Source organism: Lissotriton helveticus, chromosome 3_2 (assembly GCF_964261635.1).
Source record: "Lissotriton helveticus chromosome 3_2, aLisHel1.1, whole genome shotgun sequence".
Lineage (NCBI taxonomy): Eukaryota > Metazoa > Chordata > Amphibia > Caudata > Salamandridae > Lissotriton > Lissotriton helveticus.
This window is the reverse complement of record NC_136062.1, coordinates 254,526,362-254,553,209: the sequence shown is the minus strand read 5'-3', so window position 1 is coordinate 254,553,209 and position 26,848 is coordinate 254,526,362. Positions and strand designations below refer to the sequence as shown.

The 26,848-nt window shown below is 42.7% G+C and overlaps 1 protein-coding gene across 2 annotated transcripts in view; it reads left to right on the top strand.

Annotated features, from left to right (window-relative positions):
- Positions 1-26,848, top strand: part of NRG4 (neuregulin 4) — a 252,899-nt gene that overhangs the window by 58,632 nt on the left and 167,419 nt on the right. For both annotated transcript variants that reach the window (XM_078684633.1, XM_078684634.1), the window contains exon 3: positions 893-986. In XM_078684633.1, coding sequence (XP_078540759.1) covers positions 893-986 — 94 coding nt within the window. The remainder of the gene's footprint in view (positions 1-892; positions 987-26,848) is intronic.

The window sequence follows — 26,848 nt, the reverse complement described above, 5'->3', positions numbered from 1 at the left end:
ATACACGAATAGCTTTTTATATGCAAGTCTTATTATGGAAAAAAATTAAAAGATTTGTTAAAAAAATGAAAAAAAATCCAAGCTAGATGTTCGTAAGCCCTTCTGGCTAACAGACTTTAAGTGTCTTCATTGTGCCAGGATTGTTAAACTCAAATTTTCAGATACAGTACAAAAAGAGGGAGTGCATCAGCGTATAAAAAAAACGAATATTTATAAATCTGTTTATTTTGAGGACAAATGTATTAAAAGAGCTACTGGCCCTGTGCATTCTTCCCACAAAGTATATCTGTTATTAAAGTTCTGTTTCCTAGTTGGAGAATATTTAGAACTAGTCCAGCACAAATGAGGGGGCACTATATTGTTTTTTTACTAGAGTTATGGAGCAATAGCTGATTTTTTAAAAAAATGGCAGCTCTTTTATCCACTTTTATTTTCCTATGGTATAGAGTTAAAACTCGGTCTTTCCAGGTAGATGAGAAACAATGGGGATGGCATTACCACCCAAAGGAACTCAGTCCAAGCAGACATTAATGAAGACATTTTGCATACCTGGAAACAAGCTTAAAATGCGTCAGCAAAGATTCTGGATTTAAAAATAAATCTTTTAACATTAAGTTAATATTGAGTGAGCAATTCTGACTGAGGAATGGCGCTAAGAAGATGTGAGTCATTTTGTAGGAGTAAAGAAACAATATCCTTGCCTTCTGGTATCATTGAATAGTGTCTGTATAATTTATAGGCAACTTCCAGTTGCTCCATACTCAAAATATTTTCGCAATAGGCCTGTGGAAATTGAAACTTTGATTTGCATTTTATATATCAAAGTGATTCTTTTTTTATAGTTTTTATATTATGGGAAATCTTTTTTTCTTTCTTGTATTTTTTGCTTTAGACCATGGAGAACCCTGTGGAGACAGACATCTATCATTTTGCTTAAATGGAGGGTTTTGCTATTTGATACCATCTGTGTCCAGACCTTATTGTAGGTAAGTCAGCATAACGAAAGAAGTTGTACCTTTTAAGCATTACCAAAGTCGGACACTAATGACATACAAATTATTTTCAAACCCTGGCTTTGATCAAATATGGAATTCGTTTAGTGATGTAAGATTTATAAAAGTTGGGTATTTATTATCAGAATATCGTGGTATAAAGATCAGCTGATAGAAATATTATGTTTTAAATATCAATGAAGTAAATAATACAAAATCTACACTCAATAGAACGATAATATGTAAATAATATTTAGACCGTAATATTTACGACAGTGTTTTTGTTATTGATGTTTTACAATGCAACCGTGAATGTGTAAAAATGAAAAGATCCTAGTATTTATGTGGGCATGCAATAGCAAATGTGACACATTTTATTCGCTTCGGAAACATCGGTCTTTTATGTGGTTCTCTTAACAGAGACCTATAAAAATCACAAATGAATACATATCTTAAGCAGGAATAATGTGTAACATGCTGTCCGCTATTTTTGAGAAGTTTAGAGAGAGTTAGCAGGAATAAAGTTGTTAGGTGCATGGCATGGTGTAAATATAACAGGTACCATACACTAATATATACAGTAAAATACCTACCCTGTTGCATGTATTCATTTTCCAAACAGAAAGATAGCTAGTCAGGTTTTACTTGTTTTTTATTTTATCACGCCCAGCATAAGAGTACTCAGCGGTCAGTATTTTATTTCTGATTTTTATCTTATTGAATTTTTGATTTTTACATTTCTTTTTTGTATGTCATGAAAAAAGACAGTCATCAAACAATAAAGAATACATTCAGAGAACAATGTGCGCAATATATACAAGTGGTCAATATGTACATCATCAATACAAAAATTTCAAACACACCAGAAAATACATAGCGATAAGGTAATTACATAGCAATAAGTAAATTAAATAAGTGCGATGCCTAGATAAATTTTTTTACGATAGGCACCAGTCCTTCAGATTATATAACAGAAGACAGGCGGACAACACATTTCATAGAAACTGCCTGCCTGTCTTACTGAGCCAGTAATTAGATATTTTTATGGTTGCACAACTGGGGACGGGAAGCGTGGTTTTATTTGAATCCCTAGTGTCACCCTTCTTCTTTATCCCTGGCTCGGGGTCAACGCGTTTCGAACCACAAAACGATTGAGGGTTCTCCTCAGGACACGGACTGGATAAAGCCGTAGCTGTAAATAATCATAATGGATTCTTGGTAGCCAACACATTATGATAGCCTCAGAGACTCAGAAACCGGTATGTATAACTACCTGGATGTAGTTTTCATAGTCAGAATGGAGATGGGCAGCAGCCTCACAGAGCACACATTATCTGCAAGGAAAACAGGTATATCTATCAGAGACTGGCCTGTCACTACAGAGAACCGTTGGCATCATGCGCAGCCAAGGCTGGAATTCCTACCTGGTTTAATGTGGCAGTCGTGGCATTTATTTCGAATGGGAGTGGCCGCGTAGTGCACAATATCTGCAACAAGTCAAGTGGAACCGCGTGTAAATCTATGTCTGCATAACGCTGTGCTGATGAAACAAAATACAGCTGGTCGGCAAAGGGACATACCTGTCTTTTCAGGCGAGGCACCTCGAAGTGGGGCAGTCTGGCCGATCGGTCCAGCGGTATTTTCCTGGGCGCTATTGAAAGAATGCAGGGGAAAATATTTTAATAGGGTGCAGTGGCGCGCACACCCGTGCCCCGGATCATTGGAATACTGCGCGGTTAGGCGCGAGCGCACCATCAAGGTAGCGTGCTCTGGGGCATGTACTTACTCGTTCAACGAGCGTTCTCCTCCACAACCATCCCTCCGGCGTCTGGCGTGCAAATGACACGGGCCGGTTCAGGTAGTTTAGACGCGATGAGCAGCCATATTGACTGGGCGTGGCTGAAAGCTATGAATGCTGGAATTCGTAGTGCTGTACCATCTCATGTAAGATGGAAAGGCGGTGCGCTTGAAAGGGGGGGGCTGCCCTGCATGGACGGCGCAGAAAAACGGTCACAGACATACTTCATGTAGTGGGCTCATATGTTTGAAACGGGATTTATTATTGCAGATTGCTTACTTCAGACAGTTCATTGAGCCCTGATATGGTTGTTCATTTTGGCCTGCCTGAACCGCTGCTGACAAACCCCGTTGATCAATGGGGGTCATGGATTATCCAAATCCAGGGACGCCAGCCATTTGGCTGACGCCCGCAGAGGGATTGTATTTGATCCAGCGGCAGATGAGGGGTTCAATACACACAGGAACTTACCATCAATGAGGACTGGTGTGAGCAATGAGAGCCGGCATCCAATGGAAAATATCAAAAATGAAAATTATTTGGACATCGAAGTGTACTAATGACTTGTAATATTGAGGACGCCAACATGTCATCACCATGCCGGAAGTGACTGCTGCCCTCTGATTGTCCAGAGATCAACCAATTACAAAGCTGGACAATTTAAATGAATTCAGCGCAGTGTATATCCGATATTTGTTTAAAGCACTGTAAAAAGCATGAAGTGAAACGCGTCTGCGCCCATTATAGCTGATTATTTTTACCCTGTTAGTGCTCCAACCGTTTTTAAAGTAGTTGTGTAACTGGCGGGTCCTACCCCCGCATCATGGATGCAACCATCGCGTGTTCGGCAGCCTTGGTGGGAAGTTCACACACACACACTTATATATGTACAACAAACTGTCACGTGATTTTGCACTAAATAAGGCGCGCAGAATTGCACTATGCTGATTATTGACTCCAACCTGTGATCAAGGCGAATGGTCGCCGAAACGCGTAAGGAGACGGAGTTCCATCGCGCTCTTGTACCTGCAATAAATGCCTTCACTCCGGTATTGGTGCCTCACGTTTTCTCCGTGATGTAATATCATAAAGATGGGTCTCTCCGGGACCATTGTTGTGAGGCCACCCTGAAGGGTCTGGGGCTCCTGTGCCTGGAGGTCTTTCTAAGTTATATATATATATATATATATATATATATATATATATATATATATATATATATATATATATATATTACCTACTGGCGGTCGCCAGTAGGTAGTTATAGTTAGGACCTACTTTCCATAGGAATCCACAACATTCTATTTGGAATAACTTTGGCGCCGGTGGACGAATCTTCGTGAATTTCTCCAAGAAAATGGCCTGCTCGGTTCTGCTCCTTCCCTGAAAGTTTGGGGGTGATTCGTCAAGTGGGGGGCGAGAACAAAGGGGGGTCCCAAAACGTGTTTTCCCCATGCAATTTTCCATAGGGACCTTTAGCCAGGGCTACAGCCCGAACGGCTGAACGGAATTACACGTAATTTGGCAGAGAGGTAGAGTTCTGTTCGCAGATTGTGCTTTTTGTTAAATGGTGTAAATCCGTTCAGTAGTTTCTGAGAAAATTGCAATCATAGCGATATCTAGAGACAGAGTTCAGCACGCGTATGGAAATCTGTTCAATTACGAGCGCAAGCTGCATGCTGATTGGCTGTGAACTGTCTGTCAACACTCAAAACCAGGAAGTGTTGGCGGCCATCTTGGGCCTCGCTAGAACCGAGTCACAAGAAAACAGTAAAGCAAAGTTGAGAAATAAGGGAAGGGGGTAGGCTACAAATATTCTGACCCTCTAGGCTTGCTCAGGGGGTCGTACATGGATGTTTAGGCTCTATTTTTAATTTTTATTTTTTTAAAGGAAAATCGCGGCGTACGCGTATGGAAACACGTACAATTACAAGCAGGAGCTGCATCATGATTGGCTGTCAATACTCCAAAACAGGAAATGTTGGCAGCCATCTTGTTTGTCGCGAGAGCGAGTTACAAGAAAACAGTAAAACAAAGTTGAGAAATAAGGAAAGGGGGCAGGGTAGAAACATTCTGACCCTATAGTCTTGGTCAGGGGGTGGTATATGGATCTTTAGGCTCAATTTTTATTTTAAATAAAAGAAAAAATGGCAGGGTACTCAGTTCTTGTACGCGGTGGAAAAGGTGAAAAAAAACTAGAAGTCCGTTTTGTTTATTAGGTCCCGGGGGGGGGAAATTACGGGGGCAATTTTTAGAGCTATATTTCTATGACAGTATGTAAAACTTTCAGTTTTTTTGTCCTGCATCAGTTGTACTCTCTATGCATGCACAGCCTTGTTTGCAAGTGCACTTTTTTTTCTTTTTCTTCTAGTTCGCCAAGCAAATCTCTCCTGATTTTAGGTATTAAATTTGCCGCTTTCTTTTCCCGGGTCATGTGTGTCATCCGGTGCTATACTTTTGTAATATATTAATAAACATATTGTATGTATATTTATTTGAAATGTAGTGTCAAGGCGCAAAGGTTGTTTACATACTCTGTCCAACCGCCATTTTAGTAGTTTTTCACCGTTATTTTTATTATACCTGTTACTTTCATTTTACCTTGTGCATATTTTCTCTGTGATCGATGAGATTTCGTGCCACAGATACCACAGTGTTTGTCCTTGGTCTCCGATCTTATCAGACTTGGTCACACATATAGCTAGAAACTAATTTGAAGGACGTAAGGCACAGGCATTACAACACGTGTTGGTCAACAAAAAAACATTATTAAGATTATGCATTTATCGTGTGTGGTAAATGCATACTAGTTGTAAAAGCATGTGTGGAAAAGCGATATGCGTGCTAATGGTTTTGTGGTGATGATCACGCATGCTTATGAACCCAGTCTGGGCGTGGTGGAGTCTAGGGTACCAGGCGGAGGGGCATGCAGCTGCACTCATACAATATAAAAGTAATATAGGATTTTTAAAACTTAAAAAAAAATTATTCCATAATTATCCTAGATTAAGTCTTTGGTTAGTATATTCATTATATACATGAATATATGTTTTTAAACAATTAAAAACATTCGCGTCTTTTTTGTACGGGGCGCCGTACATGACGTCACACGGAAGCTTTGATGCGACGTGTAACGTCAAAGGGTATTCGTAGCGTATGCTGAGAATGATTAGCAGTACAAACTATGCTGCGATCACTCTCTCACTGTCAAATCAGAGCACAGGGCGCGCTATGAGAATGGTTAGAAGTGCTGACTCATTGGAGATCCAATTCAGGTGTGTGGCTTATCCACAGTATCATAACGTTATTTTTTAACCTGGTTATGTTTGAGGTTTGCATGAAATACTATGCTATAGTCAGATATGGATGTTTAGGGAGCGCTTATCTGCATGAAACTTGGTTAATACCATTTACATATAGGTGTCTGAGGGAGGGAAAATAAGTCTATGTGAATGGCGAGGATTGCACAATAGTACCAGATCACTCCTTAATTTGTAGAACATACAATTACATGGCTCTTGTATACAAGATGCGCCTAATTTGGACTGAGTTTTGAAAGGTAGTCCGACACCTGCTATCATAACAACGTTCACTTTACTGGAAACGGGAGTTATTTACTTTGAAATAATGGAGATTGTTGTGCAATGTTAGCAGGCATTGCTTACATGATTACGGTAACTGAGCGTGTGGTTTGATTAAAAAAAAGTTGTGTTAACTCCTCAGCATGGGAAGCTGGATGTTTCCATCTGGCTGTCGATTTCGACCTTGAAAGCAGAGTCAACCAAATGAGTCGTATAAGAGCGCTATTGTCTCAAAAAGAGGTCGCTCTTATATCTGGTACAGAAACATTTGTCCTTCATGTTGCAAACACCCGCACAGAAGTGCATGATTTATTAAATACAGACATGCTCTTGAATTGTGGGGAGTTAATTTAGAGTATCTTTAAAGTGTCCTTGACTACGGGTTACCTTACTTTTTTAAAGTTAGAAGCATTCGCCTTGTGACTTCTATAGAAAGTATATTTGGTGTCTTTTCTGGATTTTTTCAATCGATTTTTTCCAGCATCTTTGGTGGTTTGTGGTTAATACTCGCATTAGTTGCCGGTGTGCTTTTATTAATTTGTTTACATAAATATGGATGCACATCCTGCAGCAGACGATAATATGTCCCGGCTGTTGCTGCTTCGCAACCGAATGATTAGTTACTATGGAGCGCTGCCTCTTGCAACGTTGAGTGCAGCTTATGGATTATCGTTTCAATTCTCCTTTTTCACATGCGTTCAACCTGTCTTCCATTGCCTGAGCTGTGATTTCGACTGGGCCCTGGATTTGTGTCTCTGCAGTACGGTGTCTCCCAACGCGGATTATGGCCAGCTGATGAGCCCCTTACTGGTTCATGACGTGCTCTGTTCTCTGTTCTGGTGGCGGGATTATGGCCTTAGCAGCGACACATGGAATAATGGGACGTTGGAATGTTTTTGCAGCGGCGCTTGAGTTCTTGGCACGCAGTTACATTGAAGATGACCCGAGATTTCCTCCGATGGTGACAGAGGCTCCGGTCATTGAGGAACATGTATGTTCATTCCCACTATTGACTTGGATGGCTGAAATGTTTTCAGATGAGAACAGGATGAAGGAATCACATACAGGAATCCAGGCTGTATTCCTGTATGTGATTTTAGGTGTTGCTGGCAATTTCCTCCCCAATGAATCATCGAGCATTAGAATACTCCAATGCTTCTTTATGATAGTTCTAAAGATCTTGTTTTCCACATTGAAGTCCATGATTATACGTGTTACATCATTTTCTTCCTGGTCCTCGTTGACTTCAGTAATATGATCTCGTTTTGAATGTTACCTTGGCTTTAGCACTTTTAATTACTCTGGGCGAATAGCCCCTCTCCAGGAATCCTACACTCATTTCATCAAGATTCTGCTCGATGTCTGTTGTTTCAGAACAATTCCTTTTGGCAAAAAGCATTTCTCCATAAGTTATGCTCCACTTCAGATGTTGTGGATGCCCGCTGTTGGCATGGAAAACGCTGTTGCTGGCGGTTGGTTTCCTATGCATCCTTGTGCATATTCTCTGATCTTTGACAAATACTTCCACATCTAAGAATATTACCTGAAATTTGCTGCATGTAGATGTGAAAGACAAATTATAGTTGTTATTGTCCAGTGTCTGGATAAAGGTTTCAAGATCTGATGACTCCCCTTCCCATATCACGAAAAGGTCATCTATAAACCTCATCCAGGTTTTAATGTATCTGCTTTTCAATATATCAGTTTCTCATACTGCCATCAGTAAATTTGCCTATTTAGAGGCGAGAGATGTTCCCATCGCTCTGCCTTGTTTTTGGAGAAATGTTTCTCCATTGAAGAGGAAGACATTGTGTCAGACAATCGTTCAACATTTCTATAATCATTTCTGAATCCTCCAAGAAGCTTAAAGATCTTGTCTTCAGGAATTGTCTGACCGCTGCTAATCCGTCCGTGTGAAAGATTGATGTGTACAAAGATATCACATCTATAGTGACCATGGTTTGATGTTCATTCCACTTCATGTCTTGTACCTTTTTCAAGAAGGCCGTTGTATCTTTTAGATATGAGGAGAGTGATGTGACATATTCCATTAGGAAGACATCTATGTAATGAGAAGTTTTCCAAAGCAGTGCCAGATTGTGATCAAGGTCTGAGTGGAGACCGAAACGCGCTGGGTAACGTTTGTGCTGTAAATGAAATAAAAAGTTTGTAAAGCTGAATTCCTGGGAGTGCGCCCGTTTATAGTGTCTTTGATACTGCTTAGAAATGTGACACTGGCGTGGTTCGGCCGGAGGAGATATGCACCACTCAGTAAAAAAGAGCGCAATCCACTAACTGGAACCAACAGGAGAGAGGATATATATATCTCCTTTTCTATTTTGTGATTGAGGCTGATCTGATCTATTAAAACAGAAGCCATACTTTTACTGCCCCGAGTCCGTGTCTCCTTCCATAGATCACTCTAGGGGAGTTGGTTGTTTGTGGTCATATATATATATATATATATATATATATATATTATCAAATCCAGCTCTCCCCAGCTCCGGAAGAAACAACACGGACACCTTGCAAGGATTGCAGGTAATTTATTCAAAATGTAGAACTGCACCACAACGCGTTTCACCTTTCGGCTTGATCACGCTAAAGAAGCCTAGCAGTATACACATTTAAATATTAGTGATAGACATAAACATAAACACAGGACTCAAAAACACCGTGAAGTGAATGTCAGTGAACCACTTACTAACTAGTTCCGCCATTTTGACCTAGTCACAATTAATGGCCAATGTATGCAAGAAAACCCTATTTCCAGTTCATAAAATGGATTTCTGCACGCTATCACAGTGATAATTGGACGTGATATAAAACAGTATTGGTCACACTGTTTGTAGTCAAAGATAACTGCCCAAGTGGGCCATCATTATTCAAAAGTAAATACAACACTGCGCTGCATGCAAATCAAATAGTCTACATGGACATAGAACGTTAGAGTCTCGCCCTAGTGGGCATGAGCATCAAAAAGGGTATACTAAACAGTCTGGCTGTGCTGGTCAAGATCCAATGGGCGTGTCCCACCATCACCAAAAATGTGCCATCACCTAAAAGTAATAAAACATTATACAGTCAAAAAACATATGTACAAATTTCTAAAAAACAGTTCAGAGAACAGCAGCAACTGAAAAGAGCACACTCCAATGATATTAAATGTAACACACTTGTGTGGATAATCACTCTAAGGACAGATCAATTTTACCTGGAGTAGCACTGGCCAGTGATACTGATTGTTGACACTATATACATATATTACAGTTTGGGCTGATCTAGGAGGGCAATGGGAAGTTACTATCAGTGCCGTTCTTAGTGCAAATGAATTGACAGTTCTTCACTCGAGTTCAAACCCTGTGGCATCATCGTTTCCATATCAATGATGTATTTGGACTCCAGTTTACGAAGTGCCAGTCTACGGTTGCCACCACGAATGTTAATAGGAATTTCATCGATAACAACCATTCTCAGTAATTTTTCATTCTGAAAATGATGTTCGAAGAAATGGCGTGCAACCGGATACTGTCTGTTGTTGTGTCTTATAGCTCTCATGTGTTCCATCACACGATGTTTGGCACATTTGATAGTGCTTCCTATGTATGCTCTGTTGCATGGACACAACAGTGCATACACACAATACATGGTGTTGCAGTTCAATTTCTTTTTGATCGTTAGCTTTTTCTCAGTGCCTGCAATGGATAGAATTTTACAATCAGAGCTGTTACCGCAGGCCTTACACTTCCTGCACCTGGTGAAACCTATAGATACAGGTCTGTCTTTTCTAAGCTTGCCAGTTATCATGTTTGGACTTAGCTCGTCTCGTAGAGAATTGCTTTTTTGAAAAGTTATCTGAGGTTTGACACTTAGGTGTTTCTCCAAGTGTGTGTCAGTCAGCAACACATGCCAATGCTTGTGCAGTATTTTACGAACTTGTGAGGCTCTGCCCGAGTATTTGGTAATAAACCGTAGGGTGTTCTTCTCAGTGGCCTCAACTTCAGGATGAAGTAGTTTAGTTCTTTGCATGGTGTCAACCTTCGCACATGCTTCCTGGATATTTTTTGGACTGTATCCCCGTTCCAAAAACCGACCAATCATGGTCTGTTTTTCGGACTGGTAGTTTTCCTCAGAGCTACAATTACGTCTTGCCCGTAACAATTCGCCGTAGGGGATACTGTATATTAGCTGTCTAGGATGTGAACTGGCAGCATTCAGGATACTGTTGCCCGCCGTGCTCTTGCGGAACAATTTTGTCTGCATGGTACTGTCAACGATTTCCACTAATACATCCAGAAATTCAATTCTGGTTTTGCTCATGTGTTCAGTGAATTTGAGATTGTGATCGTTGTCATTCAGACACTCCACAAAGGCACGTGCTGATTCCATATCCCCATCCCAAATTAAAAAAATGTCATCTATGTACCTCAGCCACAGGACACAGCGATCATGATTTTCCAAGTGGGCGGCCACCCGCTCCTCCCACCAGCCCATCGCCAAATTGGCGTAGCTGGGGGCAAAGCAGGTGCCCATCGCTGTGCCCTGTGACTGATGATACACAACCACATCAAAAAGAAAAAAATTGTTTCGCAGGCAAAATTCCATCATGTGAAGAATCATTTTGGAGTGGGAGAGGAAAGCGATAGAACGTCGCCTCAGATAGTATTCCACAGCTTTTAATCCAAAGTCATGTCTTATGGATGTGTACAAACTGCACACATCCAGCGTGACCATGATGTAATTAGGTTCCCAATGGATACCTTCAATGATTGTAAGAAAGTGGGTGGTGTCTTTAAGGTATGAGGGCAGGCTGACAACATAAGGTCTTAAATAATGATCAATGAATCTAGATGTCATTTCAACAAGAGACCCAATAGATGACACAATGGGTCTCCCTGGTGGATTAGTGGGGTCTTTGTGGACTTTCGGCAACAAATATAGAACGGGAATGCGAGGATATAGGCATTTCAAATAATTGTACTCCTCCCATTCTATGAGACCACGCGCTTGCCAATCACTAAGCATTTCACCATAAATTTTATTAGATTCAGTCACTTGAGACATATCAGATATCTCATAGCAGGTGGTATCTGATAGTTGTCTAAGCCCTTCCTTTAAATATGCATCCTTATCAAGAACCACAACATTACCTCCCTTATCAGAGGGCCGAATCACAATTGAGGTATCATCTTTCAATCTATCCAAGGCTTGCCACTGTCCTAGCGTTAAGTTTTTGTCAAACCCAGGTGTTCTACAATATCGCATTCTCTTAAGATCCTTAAGTACACCCCTCTCGAAGACATCAATAGCATCACACTCCACCAATGGGAGAAAAATCGATTTTGGTTTGAAACCACTACAGGGATTCTTATCACCGCTCAGATTGTATTGCAGCAGGTCAACATCATCACTATTTACATCTCCCTGTGATGTCATTACATTTAACAGATCAACATCATCTCTATTGAGATTGCTATATGTTTCAAAGTCACGCACGTTGTCATTACCAGAGTGGTGTTTGGTATCAAACCATTTTTTTAGTTTTAGTTTGCGAGAGAAATAAAACAAATCAATACGAGTTTGAGGAAAGTTAAAATTGGAGGTAGGGCAAAAAGACAAACCTAGTCCAAGTAGCTCAGTCTCTTCCACCGTAAGTATCCGTTTCGACAAGTTCATCACCGTCATACTTGAGCCTTCTTGCCCCTTGTTACCATTCCCACTGGGGTTGCATCTTTTCTTACGTCTTGTTTTGGCTTGTTTGTTCCTCTGCTTTTGCCTCTGCCTCCTCTTCCACCTCCCCTCTGGAAGTTTAGACTTTGTTGCTGTGAATGTTGTTCTGTCCTTCCCTGATATATCGCCTGGAATTGGTCTAAAAAATTCGGCATCTTCGTCTGTTTAATTGTAGCAGGTGTGGCCTTAGATGAGCTGTCTGAGATATTTCCATCCGAAACATCACTCTCAGAGATGGTGATGCTTACGTCACTCACAGCGGATTTCTTCAGCCCCCCTCCATTTTTTTCAAAAAGGTGATCATACTTTTTGTGAAAGGTAAGCGTGCGTCCAGATTCATAGTCCTTATAGTCCCTCATGAACTTTCTTTGTTTTTTGGCAGTAATTTCAGCCTCTAAGATCTCCAAGCGCTTGGTCAAAGTTACCATAAAGCCATCTATCGCTTCTTTGGTAGTTAACTTTTCCAATTCTAGGCTTACTTCTTCAATTGCCGCAAGCAGCTTCTTCCGATCTTTCAGGGCAAATTTCACGAGGATTTGCATCATCACCATCGAGCATGCATTAGAATTTTTGGACCAGTCCTCCAACATCTCGGGGTCAGGGTCCTCATATGTAGGAATTGTAAAAATTCTAAGCCCGCGTGGTACTCGTGCTGCCTCTATATACCGCTGTAGGGACTCCGCTTCCCACCATTTGGCCAGTTCCTTGCGGTAAAGTTTTTCAAGTTTCATGAATAATTCCTGTATTTTGATTTCTTCGGAAATGTTTCTGTTAGCATTATCCCCAGCTGTATTATCAAGGTTTATAACCGATTGTTGTGCAAAGAACAGTTTGTCTGCTGCCGTTTTCCTCTTTGCTTCCAAGCTGCAGCCATATTCAATTAAGTTTCCTGCCAATTCCGTGCAACACCACCAACTGGACTACGTAGTCCAGAATGCAACAGTGGCTCCCTTCGCGCAAATGCCCAGCCGAACTGTGCTCCAGTGAAACGGACTCTCGAGTACAACGCACACCGCGTTCCTTCGCCGGGGGCGAGAATACCGCAGTGTCAGGAAACCCAGGAGTCACGTCAGCCGGATCCAGTAGCGGCTATTAGTACCAGAGTCTAATCGGTAAGCCCGCCGGTTAGCTGTTTACCATCCAGCGGTCCCGTCAAGGAGCAAAGGAAAGTTCCGCTTCCTCGGATACCGATGACACGGGCAATGCGTGGTCAGCTTCTTCTTCCAGTTAAATGCAAGCCAACAAACTCCGGTTCCGAAAGAAGCCGACAATCAGGGCGGTCCGTGAGCAGGGCACCGGCAGCCCTGTATACTATCAAATCCAGCTCTCCCCAGCTCCGGAAGAAACAACACGGACACCTTGCAAGGATTGCAGGTAATTTATTCAAAATGTAGAACTGCACCGCAACGCGTTTCACCTTTCGGCTTGATCACGCTAAAGAAGCCTAGCAGTATACACATTTAAATATTAGTGATAGACATATCGGGGAGAGGGAGAGGTGTGGCGCCGCGGCCAGGGCGACTGACGCTGGAATCTGGGGACCACGGTTCGATCCCCGGCTCCGGCGGCAGGTTAGCCCAGCACCATGTGACTCTGGGCAATAGCTCGCTTAATCTTCCCGACGGCCCCCAGCGCCTAGAGACCCTTACGGGTGATTGTGCGCTTTACAAATGTGGACTTTACTTTACTTTACATAAACATAAACACAGGACTCAAAAACACCGTGAAGTGAATGTCAGTGAACCACTAACTAACTAGTTCCTCCATTTTGACCTAGTCACAATTAATGGCCAATGTATGCAAGAAAACCCTATTTCCAGTTCATAAAATGGATTTCTGCACGCTATCACAGTGATAATTGGACGTGATATAAAACAGTATTGGTCACACTGTTTGTAGTCAAAGATAACTGCCCAAGTGGGCCATCATTATTCAAAAGTAAATACAACACTGCGCTGCATGCAAATCAAATAGTCTACATGGACATAGAACGTTAGAGTCTCGCCCTAGTGGGCATGAGCATCAAAAAGGGTATACTAAACAGTCTGGCTGTGCTGGTCAAGATCCAATGGGCGTGTCCCACCATCACCAAAAATGTGCCATCACCTAAAAGTAATAAAACATCATACAGTCAAAAAACGTATGTACAAATTTCTAAAAAACAGTTCAGAGAACAGCAGCAACCGGAGTTTGTTGGCTTGCATATATATATATATATATATATATATATATATATATATATATATATATATATATATATATATATTACCTGCTGGCGGACGCTAATAGGTAGTTATAGTTAGGACCTATTTTCCATAGGAAATCCGCAACATTCTATTTAGAATCACTTTGGCGCCGGTTGACGAATCTTCGTGACATTTTCAAAACTGGCGGGGCGCTCCGGTCCGCTGCTATCCTGAAAGTCTTGGGGTGATTCGTGAAGCGGGGGCAGAGAAAAAAGGGGGGTCCCAAAACGTGTTTTCCCCATGCAATTTTCCATAGGTATCGTTCCATGGTGTAAATCTGTTCAGTAGCTCCTGTGAAAATTATAATTAAAAGTATATATATATCTATGGCCTCGTTGATCCGCGCAACTTGCATGGATTATAAGCGCACCGTCCCGATCATGAACAGAATGCTGATTGGCTGTCAAGTGGTTGTCAACATTTGAAACCAGGAAGTGTTGGCAGCCATTTTGTGCCTCGGTAGAAGCGAGGATCTAGAAATTAGTGGAACAAGTGTTCAAAACGTATAAAGGGGGCAGGTAAGAAATATTTTGACCCTCTAGACCTGCTTAGGGCCCCCCCCCCCAATTTTTTTTTTTTTTTTGAAAAACAGGAGAAATCTGCGCTGGGTGCATGGATCCGCCGTAAAAAAATTGAAACGAAGTGCGTGCTCCTGTGCTTGTTTCAAAATTAGCTACATGGAAAGGAGGAATCCCGGGGTCTAAAATATTGCATTTGAAGCGGGGGCAAAAAAAAGAGGGGTCCCAAAACGTGTTTTACCCTTGCAATTTTCAATAGGGACTACAGCCCGAATTGCTGAACGGAATTATACCAAATTTGGCAAAGTGGTAGTCTTTGGTTCAGACCCGTGCCTTTTGCTTAAATGGTGTAAATCCGTTCAGTAGTTCCTGAAAAAATTACAATTAAAAGTTCATATATATCTATGGCCTCGGTGGATCCGAAATATTTTGATCATCTAAACATACTTAGGGGGTCCCAAAAATTATTTTTTTTGAAAAACAGGAGAAATGTGCATTGGGTGCATGGATCCGCCATAATAAAAATAAAAACGAAGTGGGGGCTCCTGTGCTTGTTTAAAAATTAGCTACCTGGGAGGGCAAAATCCCGGGGTCTAAAATATTACATTTGATGGGGGTCCAGAGGGGCCCTGTAGCCCGGGGACCGCCATTCCTCGGTGCTACAAAATAAATGGGTGAGGGAGCTCAAAGGTCCATCTAAGCCCCGAGGATTACCACCCTCTGGGGCTTTTTATATTTTGAGAGGGGGGGCGTGTGGTCTCCATTCTGGAGCAGTCGAAAGCCTTGGGGAACACCACCCCCCTAGGAGCGGCTCCTGCTGTGTCTCGGGGTGTCTACCCCTGGGACACTGCTGTTTGCTATGGCAGGGCGGGAGTCGAGGTTCCCGCTGTGTCATAGCAAACTTGAAGGCATATTAACAAGTGCCATTTCGCCACAATTTTTTTAAAAAAGCCGAAAATGCTGTGAAAATGATATCGCCCTATTTACTAGGTGACGCTAAGAGGCATTAATGCATGTTAGCAGCCGGTTTGCTATGGTCTCGCCTCGTATCTCCAATGAGTTGCAATGTAGGTGTCCTCAGTGGCAAGGTAGGTGTTTCTATGAGAATATAAAAAGGAAGAGGGCGGTATGACAATAGCGTTGTATTTACTAGGTGGCTCTGGATTTGAGGACCCATAGGAAAACTCTTGTTAATTGCCGTTTATGTCGGATCCTAACATCTGTTCTGAAGTAGACTTAAGCATGTTTAATATGCGAGGTGGATTGATATGTTAAGTCCACAGTCTTAAGCTTTTCACTTGCGAACATAAATTATCGCTGTATTTCTTGCGATATTGGGGGCATATTTTCAAGGACAGCATTAAAATTATCGTCGTTTTAGCGTTAGGAAAGTGTCGTTAAAGCAGCCATAATGGCTTAACAATAGGCGTTTGAGAATTCGTGAGAATTCCAATAGAAGCCCAGGTTTACACAAGAATTTTTTTTTTATAAGTATTTTTATTGGTATTTTGTACAGTACAAAAATAGAAAAACCTTGTGACACATAACGGATATGACGTTTCACGGTAACGCTGTCCTTGATAATATGCCCCCAAGTTTGCTATGGCAGGGTGAGAGCCTCGGCTCTCACTCTTGCATAGCAACCAGCAATGTTGAAAAAATCTTCTGGTAAGATAAAGGATTTTGAAGTCCATTATCACTGTTTTAGTTGTAGTTTGCCGCCGTTAAAGCGGCGACAATTTTTACGCCGTCCTTGTAAATATGCCCCTACGTTTTGTAATGTCGACAATCTCGTCTCCCATTTAAATAGGCACGAAGTATTTAGTGAAATGCATTGTAAATCGTGAAGCAACACTGTCTAATAGTGATCGATAAAGAATTCGAAGAGTTGTGTGCTTCTTTTGCTCGTAATGCACATAGGGGCAGATTTACAAGTCTCTTGCGCCACTATTGCATCACTTTAACATGGGAAAAATAATGCGAAAGTTGATCAAGGGGCTTGTAAATCTGCTACACAGTGTTCTTTCCTCTCTGTCTTGTAGAGGATCGTGGGTAAATATAACGGTTTCTGTACAGCCAGTACCTTTCAACCCTACCCCCAAACTGCTTACTGCCTGTTACCATGATAACAGTTCATGGAACACTTAAGTGAGCTCACAGGTTTCCAGTTCACCACACAATGTTAGTAATCCAAACAGTAATCGTTAATCGCAGCCATAGACTCTGGTAAAGAGCTGGTAAAGAGTTAGCCTCAGTATTATACTTCTAGTTATAAACATCATTTCTATTTTTATTTGTTTAATGTTTTCTAAGCATATGATTATCACACTAAATAATAGTGAAATGTTGTCAGAAAAAGAAGACGTATATACTTTTTTAATTAACTTTTATTAAAACAACAGTAAATAACTAGAAACATAACTTTAAGATAACAATATAATAATTAACTAGAAACATAACTTTAACATAACAATATAATAAACAAAATGTGAGATGGACTCCAATGGATGGAGGGTAGGTACCCTGCAAAACAAAAAGGAAAAAAGTGTTTCAAATTAGATTGATGTGACTGAATGAGGTCAAAGATCACAAATTAAGGTAACACCTAGCAATATTTGTTATTTGCACGTCTGCAGTGTGCTTGATCCATTCCACCTCTCTTATAGGCCTGCGTTGAAGAGGTGTCTGTAGGGAAGTGCCTACTGTGTCAGATTTACAATATGGACCAACAGGTCTTTAAAATGATTCAGAGATGAGACAGAATTAGGTGAGAGATCACATCATTATGCAGGACAATATCATTTATTTCAAACGTATTTAAAAGGAGGCATTGTGTATCTAGCCCGCTCTGCCTACCTTGTGTAAACACTGTGGTGAACAGAGTTCACAACTTGTATTTTGCTTTGGTTCTACACTGCAGACTGTATTAAATTCAGCCTTGATTTTTTTATCGGCAGAGTGGACAGCAGCGTCCATAACTTTAAAAGAGAAACAATGTGAGAGCGAGAAAGAGAGATAAAACGACATTAAAAGTGTGAGAGAGAGAAAGTAATAGATGGAGCAGGAGAGGTAGTGTTAATACTGGAGAAAATCTTTGTAGCTCACATTTTTGCCTCCGTTGTGTGTCCAAGCACGTGCCTGTTGATAGTGCACCCTCAAGTTTAGTGATCTGAAAGATAGTATAGAGCTAGTAATAGCAGAGTACATACAACTGCACAAGTATATTTCTGCTTTATGTCTTTGGTTATTCAGGATACTGTATTATATCAACTTTCACTTCAAGGTGGTGTCTCCCAGAGTACAATACCCCATGCACTCCCACTGCATAGCGGTGAGTTCTCATTACTGCGTACCCAGACGGTTGCACCCCATTGACTCCCAGAGTCCGGAGATGAGTGCCTTTTCTTGCGCACTCAGACTGTTGCAACCTATCCATTCTCACTGCCCGGAGGTAATTGTACATTCCTACACAGTCAAGCTGCTGCACAGTACCCACTCTCTCCGCACACAGGTGACTTCTGGTTGCTTCGGAAACAAGCTTCTTTGCTCACCTTGTGCCATTGGCGTGATTCAAAGAGGGTGCACCACGTGTCGAAGCAGCCTTCTCAGACGTTGTTACGATGGCCACGCATCATCGCAGAATCCTCGAACGTTGAGCTTTCGAGGTGTTGGGGGGGACGCCAATTTGTGAAACACAACCTGTTAGGTAAAAAGGAAGATAACATTGTGCATCATTTCTTTATCAAAGGAGAGAGGAAGTGAGAGAGTGACTGAAAACAATATTCACAGCTCACCTTTCTGTCACCGGTGTGTCTTTCACCACGTGCCGGGACATAATGCACCCTGAAGCTCTACATCTAAAAGATAGTAAAAGAAAGATGTTATGATTGGTAATTGTTAGTATCTTAATGTGGAGTAGAATAACATCGCCCTTTCACACACCTTCCCTCCCGCATTCAAAATACAACTATTTGTACAGTTCCAACTTGTTTAATAGGCTTCGATTTTTGAACAATTAGTATAATAGTAATGTTTTCCATCCGGTTGTGAAAGCAAGTGGTGCTCAGTGATACGCGTGGTTTCAATCATCACGAGCGACTGACATTTGACCGATTATAAAAACTTCCCTGCTTTTGGAAAAAAAAATACAAATGCAAAAATATACGGTATATAGAACTGCGTACGCCTAAATCGCAGCGTCGCCTTTTTGTACGCAGTCTGCTGCACCCCATCTACTCCCTCCGCTGCGCACCGAGGCCTCACTGCTCACCTTTTCGTGGACAGGGCACCTTCTACATCATGCAGTCCCGTTCTGCCACCAAGAAGTCTCACATATGGTGCTGAGTTTTGATATCGCTATGGCTAAGGACAAACTCCTGCACCTATCTTCATCGCAGGTTCCTCACCCGCTCAGTCCTTGCGGTACCACTAACTCAGTGACCAAAGAGGCCACGCACATGGTACTGGGCCCCCCGTTCGGTGGTTCGGCCCTACATGAGGCGTCTGAACCACTAGGATGGGCCATCACAGTGCTTGCGATTGGGACAACTCTAAAATGGCGTAGAGAACGTGCGCCCCGTCTTTTTTATTGGTAGGGTCACGTGTGTAGTGACGCATGTGCTGGATGGGTGTGGTGTGGGTGTATACCAGCCATGAGGGAGTGTGTGTGTGCCGTTCTGACAACTAGACCTGGAAGTAAGAAATCACTACAATGGAAATCTGGGCCATGTAGTGTTGTTGTGTTTTTCTGGAAGCGTAAGCAGAGTGGGCTGGACTAACATATGCCAGTGCTGCGCGAGGCTGTGAACGATGACTCCGAAGGTAATGGCGTGGTTCCGTCGTGAGCTATATGAAAAATCAACGGATTCGGGTGTCCGTGTTGTAGTGCTGCTGTCACCCGGTTCTTACACGCAAATGCGTTATTATGTCTGTAAAGTCCCACAATATGGCTAACATGGAAGGTACAGGGTATCATTGACCTTATATTCATCCATAGTTGCACACATAAAAGATGGTGGACATGACGCATTTCTGCGAATATGAATGTTTGTTGTACATTCAGTGGAGTGTTGTAGCTGTAGTAATACAGGGCTGTGAAAGGTTTAGGTTGCAGTTTTTGGCACATGAAGGGCAGATAATATATATACGTATGTGGTCATTCAAGTATACTGTCGAACTTGGTGCTGGAAATCATTGTTCGAGGCTCGGAGTCGCGTCCACATCCTGTTATTGTAGAGTAATGAGGTAGTCAACGCGTGCCTGAAAATGTACTATAAATACGGTGGTCATGTAAATTGTTGATATAGTTTTGGGTCGACTTCGCGCTATATAAATATGCTAAAAAGAAAATTAAAAAAAGAAATAGTACACATTTATAAATTGACGTTACAGTTTCTTTGCAGTATTGTAATGATCCACTTTGTACGTTCGTATTTGTAGAATGAGCGAGAGAAAGTTATATCATCGAAGTTTTTGTTATTGGCAGAGGTAAGATGGTTGCATACGCTGTTTGCAGTACAATATAATGTGGTAGGGCGCAGGAGCAGCATTTTACAAACATAATGAGTACACAGATAGATAGTTGAAGTGGGTACGTTGCTGAATAGTAATCATGATATCATACACAGATATTCAATCATAAATGGTTTATGACTTCTGCTGTACAAAGGTAGGAGCACTATATGTGAAATAATGCACAGAAGATTCTATCATAAAGGGTTCATAAGTTGTGGTGTACTAAGGTAGGATCAGTTTGTGTGGAGCCTGCGATGATGTGTGGTTCAGGCAGAGCGCACTGGTAAGAATGTCTTTTGGCAACTGAATTTTGCCTTAATAAGGCCACGTGGCGATTATTTATGGGGCACTGAGTTAGTGGTACGTCTGGTGCTCAGCGTGTACTCACTCTGCGATGATGCGTGGTTCGAGCCGTCTGTACTCAAAGCATTGAGTGTTGAATACTGGACTGCATAAACTTTGAGGGAAAAAAAACTACCATCAATGGTTATCAGTTGCTCTGCAAACTAGGTCTACTGATTGCTCCCATAACAAATTAAACAATCGCACTTCACGCAGTGCATTCTAACTGTCTCAAAATGGGTACGTATGTCTGGTGGCGATGTTGCAGATTGGGAACAATTGTTTTTTTTAACCAATTATAGTCTCTTACACAATTTGCATTGGTACTAATCTTGAATTGTGAGCCCTACTGTTCACAGGATAGACCGGAGGCTGTCACCAAGAAGGGCCCACAGCCATGTGGCATTGACTTCAGCTGTATAGAGTTAGTGGTAGGTGTGGCTCTCAGCATCTACGCAGCCAGCGATGATGTGTAGTGTGGGTCAGCCGAACTGGGAGCAATGTTTTTGCCTAGTGAATTCTGTCTTAATAGGGCCACGGGGAGATGAATTCTGGTGCAGTGAGTTAGTGGTACCTGAAGAACTCAGTGTGTGCGCACCCTGCGATGATTCGTGGTTCAGGCGCGTCGCACTGGTACAATGTCTCTTGCCTATTGGAATGCGTCATGTGCAATCGCCATTCGACCTGAATCGTGAGGCCTTACAATGTAGATTGAAGGCAGTAGTCAGTACAGACATTGAGGAATGTTTTTGTCGCATCTTTTAACAAAATCTGAGGACATAGAGTACAATTGTCTCAACCTTAAAGAAAGCAAGGCTGAATTTCATGCTGTCCGTAGTGTAGATCCATAGTTGAATTCAAGTAGTGAACCCTCCTGTCCTCACTTTTGTTCGAAGGCAGTAGTTAGCATAGACATGAAGACATTTTTTTTGTCTATCCTTTTACAAAATCTGAGGACATAGAGTACAATTATCTGAGCCTTAAATAAATCAAGGCTGAATTTCATGCTGTATGTAGTGTACATCCAAAGGTGAATTCAAGTTGTGAACCCTGCTGTCCGCACTGTAGATTAAAAGCAGTAGTCAGCACAGATATGGACGAATCATTTTTGTCTCTTATTTTAACAAAATCTGAGCTCATACAGTACAATTGTCTCTGCATTAAATAAATCAAGGTTGAATTCCCTAATGTCCGTAGTGTAGATGCAAAGTTGAATTCAAGTTGTGAACCCTGCTGTCCTCAGTGTACATCGAAGGCAGTAGTCGACACTAACATCGAGGAATGCTTTTTTGTCACATACTTTAACAAAATCTGAGGACACAGTACAATTGTCTCTACCTTAAATGAAGCAAGGCTAAATTCAATGCTGTCCGTAGTGTAGCTCCAAAGCTGAATTCAAGTTATGAACATTGCTGTCCGCAGTGTAGATCGAAGGCAGTGGTCAGCACAGTTATAGACAAATGCTTTTTGTCACATCCTTTTACAAAATCGGAAGACATAGAGTACAGTTGTCTCTGCCTTAAATAAAGCAAGGCTGGATTCAATGATATCCGTAGTGTAGGTCCAAAGCTGAATTCAAGCTGTAAACCCTGCTACCCGCAGTGTAGATCGAAGGCAGTAATCGATACAGACATATGTCTGCGGTGCTGTGGCGTTGAGTTCGGGATGGGCCTGTATCGAGGAGGCACGTGGTCATGGCGGCAGCCACGTGGCAGGGTGAGGACCTTCTATGTGGCAGAGTCTTTTCTCTTTGCAGAAGTGAACCACGCCCAAGGTGTAGGCTAATTATTTATACTCTTACGCTGGAGTTGCGTACGTTGGACCAGCCAACACAGCTACATGACCGAGATATTCTCCAGAGTCTGAGATAATATGGTTGCTTCCACTGTGCAGTACACTACAGGTATCAATACTATATTTTCACATGGAAAAGTTTTTTGTTTCTATAATTAGTTGTGTATAGCATATCACCGGTACACTTGGGATTCTGTAAATTATTGTTGCTGTGCGAATTTACTCCCTTATACATAGTTGGTTGCCACATCTCTGAACATTCAGCTATTGTGCGTGTGAGAGGATATGCTATCTTGGGAAGGTCCGTTGTCCTGTTTTGCGCTGCCTCTGAGGTAGTGGGGGGAGGGATCCGGGGAGGTTGTTGTGGTAGTGGTGGCGCTGGGTGTTGTGATTTTCTTGTGTGTCGGAGGTGCATGTTAGTACGTCTATCACATATTCGTCTTTAAATATGGGTGTGAGTTGGGTGTAATTCACACAGTCGATAGTCGACGTCTTTACACCGGTTAAATGTTGATGTTAATTTGTTACTGGTAAGTGGAGCTATCGCCTGTTTTTTTTGTGGTTTGTGGCGATTTTGTTGGCGGAAGGAATCAATTGAAGAGTGGTGATATTTGCAGTTTTTACTACGTTGAGAACGGGATGATAATTAAAAAAGATAGAATAAAACAGATATGCTTAATGAACATTATAATTAGGAATTATCATTTAAAAAACCTTTGAAATTCACTGAAAAAAACAATAGGTTTCAGGCAGGTTATACTTAGGAATTATCATTTAAAAACCTTTGAAATTCACTGAAAAAAACATAGGTTTCAGACAGGTTATACTAAGGAATTATCATTAAAAAAACCTTAGAAATTCATTGAAAAAACCATAGGTTTCAGGGGTGTTATAGTTAGTTGGACATTTCACTCATAAAAAACCATTGAAATTCCTCCGTTATAGTTAGTTGTACTAACTGTAACTCTCGCGCCCGCAAGCCACTGGTGATGATGTCACATATTACATCATTCGTGACATGGTCAGTGACATCGCTGATGACATCTCAAATGACATGCAGCCACCATGTTTAAAGCTACAGCCAACGTGCAAGCAGGAAATATTGCCGGCTTTACAGCCTGTATGTCGACTTTAGCTTTAAACATGGTGACGCCCTCCTTTCTTTTCTATTTATTTACTTTTGTAGAATTTGTGGCGCGCCATGCTTTAGCGTCACATGTTTAAAGGTAAAGCCGCAGAATGCCGCAAATGCTACAAAAGTAAATAAACATTAATAAGCATTGTCATTTTTACTAAATTTCTGCCTCAGCTTTGTCAATACTTGTTATTGCATTGGAGAGGGTAGGTTGCCGAGTTACTCAGTCCTACCTCATTTTTCAGTTTAGATCAGTACTGGCAAGCAATGCGTGGGCACCATAAGGACCCAGAGATGTAAGTGCTCTGTGCGTTTTCATGTCAGAGTGCTCTCCTTTTTATTTCAACAGCAGTGAAGCACTCACTTAGGGGCTGATTAGGATGGCGGATTTCCCGCATCCTCCGGGCCGGCAGAAGCCACCGCCGGCCCGGAGGATGCGAGAAATCCGCCGCGGATGCCTAAAAGACCCACCTCCAAATTAGGATGGCGGTGGGTCTCAAAATCCGTCCGCTGCTTTTCCGCCGCAGTCGGCTTCCGACCGCGGCGGAAAAGCCCTAACATGGCTGGCGGTGTCTGTCAGACACCGCCAGGCATATTAGGATAGCGTAAAACATATGCTTTTCCACGGCGGCTTTTCCGCTGTGGAAAAGCATACGGAAATTGCCTTTGGGGGCCCGTTGCGGGTCCCCTTGGTGACGGGGGGTGCACATGGGGGGTACCTATGGTACTCCCCTGCAGTTGCGTGGACAAAGCGGCGGGCACCGCGCGGTGCCTGCTGCTTTGTGCACGCAAATGCCGTGCATGCTTTTTTTAACATTGCGGCGGGTGCTGCTTGAAGCTGCACCCGCCGCAATGTTAAAGATTGAGGATGTGACCGCCACCCTGGCGGTCACATCCTAATCTGCACGGAGGAACCTCCGCAGCCCCTGCGGACGGTCCCTCCTACTCTATGGTGGCGGACGGACTCAGGTCCGTCCGCCATCATAATCGGCCTCTTAGTTTGGGGACTGTAGGCATCGGAGTGTCACTGCTCCGGGGTTTAAAGGCGGAAGAGAGGTCAGTCATGCAGCATTTTTTTTGTATTTTTTTATTTATTTCATGCGATTTTATGTAGCGCCAGGGCTTTAAGTGGGGGGGATCTGTGGGGGTCTGAGCAACCCCAGTTTCTTTGGGGGGCCTTGAAACGGGTCTCTAGGGGGCTCTATTTTCAGGCCCTAAAGGTCAAAGATAGGGTGACCAGACGTCCCGGTTTGTGTTAGTGTTTCGGGTGAGCATGCACGCACACTGCCTAAGCAAATCAAGCTAATGCGCTCCCAGTACCCCTGGCATCCCCACACCAGCTCGATCAGAGGCGCAACTAGAGTGCCCACAACTCCTTGGTAGTGTGCTTTCATCGAACAATTGTGTCGATCAATGGTAACTCAAGTGGGATCATTTAGCAGCTTAAACCACTTTGTGTGAGAAACTGCCTACATTTTAATATCTCTTCTTTACTTCTGGTCATGGGAAACTTGCTTGTAAAAGTCCAGTCAAACAAAAGTTAGATGTGAAATAATACATATGTGACCGCATCATAACGAGGATGTGACAGCCCTATTTTGCAAGTGTGAGAACAGCAGGCTGATTTCGTGCACTGCGGCGCTGGCCTGCAGCATCACCCAGTTGTTTGGAACACCACAGGCCTCTCGGCGTGTTTACTACCAGTGTTAAAGCCACAGAGGGGCCTATTAAGTGTCCTGGCGACAAGCACCCACTGGCATACCCACAGGGCAACGAAGGGGAGGAGGGAGCATTTGCACTGTTTTTTTTTAAAAAACATTTTTATTTGCGTTTTGATTATAACTCAACAGTACAGTCATGTAATTCTGTGTGCTTATTCCCGTACACCCTCTCCCACCCCTCCACACTCCAACCCCGCTGATCCGTTACATATCCCATTAGTCCAGAGTCCGTAAATTCGATATACAAAGGCTCCTTAGTGTCCCCATTCAGGCCCTCCGTAGGACATTTAAGCAGTTTTTCCTCCTAGTGCTGAGCTCATCTCCCTCCCAGCCCCCCATCCAACCCGTGGTAATAATGCCACCTGGCCCAGACCTTACGGAACTTCCTAGGGCACCCTCTAGCTTTGTAGGTCACTCTTTCAGCAGCCATATAGAGATCTAAGCCTCGTCTCCACTCCAGTTCCGGTGGGGTCGGTGACCCCCAGTATCTTGCTATATCCCTTTTGGCCACCACCAGGGCGAGAACCAGGAAAGTTAGGAGAGGGAGAGGAAGGTCCACGTCATTAGTCATTCCCAGAAGCGCCAGCTTGGGCTCCTGTACAAGTGGGACCTCCAGTATTTCTCTCAACTCCCCAAATATGTGGTTCCAGTAGACCTGAATCACGTCACATGCCCATAGTACATGATAAAAGTCTCCTCTGTCTCTATGGCAACGTAAGCATGTGGCATCTTCTATTTTCCCCATTCTCTGGAGTCGTACCCTGTCATAATATGTCCTGTGTAGTACGTTAAATTGGATGAGACGTAGTCTGGACTTGATCGCCACCTCCCTGGGGTGCATCAACACTATGTCCCAGTCTAGGTCATCCAGTTCTCCCACTTCCTCCTCCCATGTGCGCCTAAGTTTCGCCAGATCCCCCAGCATATTGTTGGTTAAGGATTTGTAGGTGAGTGAGACCGCCTTTCCCTGGATCTGTTCCTGTAGGAGCCGACCCTCTAGTGGCGCATATTCTGGGAGCCCAGGTAGGTGTATGTTTTGAGTACGCCAAGCATGACGCAGCTGTATGTATTTGTATATCTGTGTGTGCTGAAGCCCAAACTCCGACTTCAGCGTCAGGAAGGTCTTCAATTCCCCCCTTGCGGCCACATCTCCAATGGTGGAGATTCCGATGTCATCCCACCGCTTAAATCCCTTGAGTTTATAAAGTTCGGTTAGCCATTTGCAGTGCCATAGAGGCGTCTGCCGGGTGGGCCTCTTCTCCCAGCCAGTCCGTTTTGTGGTCTTGTTCCAGGCAAGCAATGTAATAAGAGTCGCGGGGAGAAGCCGTCCCTTTCCAGAACCCCCGTATAGATAGTGCAGTATGTTGTGCGGAGACAGTTTGTGTCGTTCTAATGCATATGTGGGGTGGTCTGCCTGGGAATGTATCCATTCATTAAATGGGGTCATGTGTTCTGCCCAGTAGTAGGCCTCTAGATT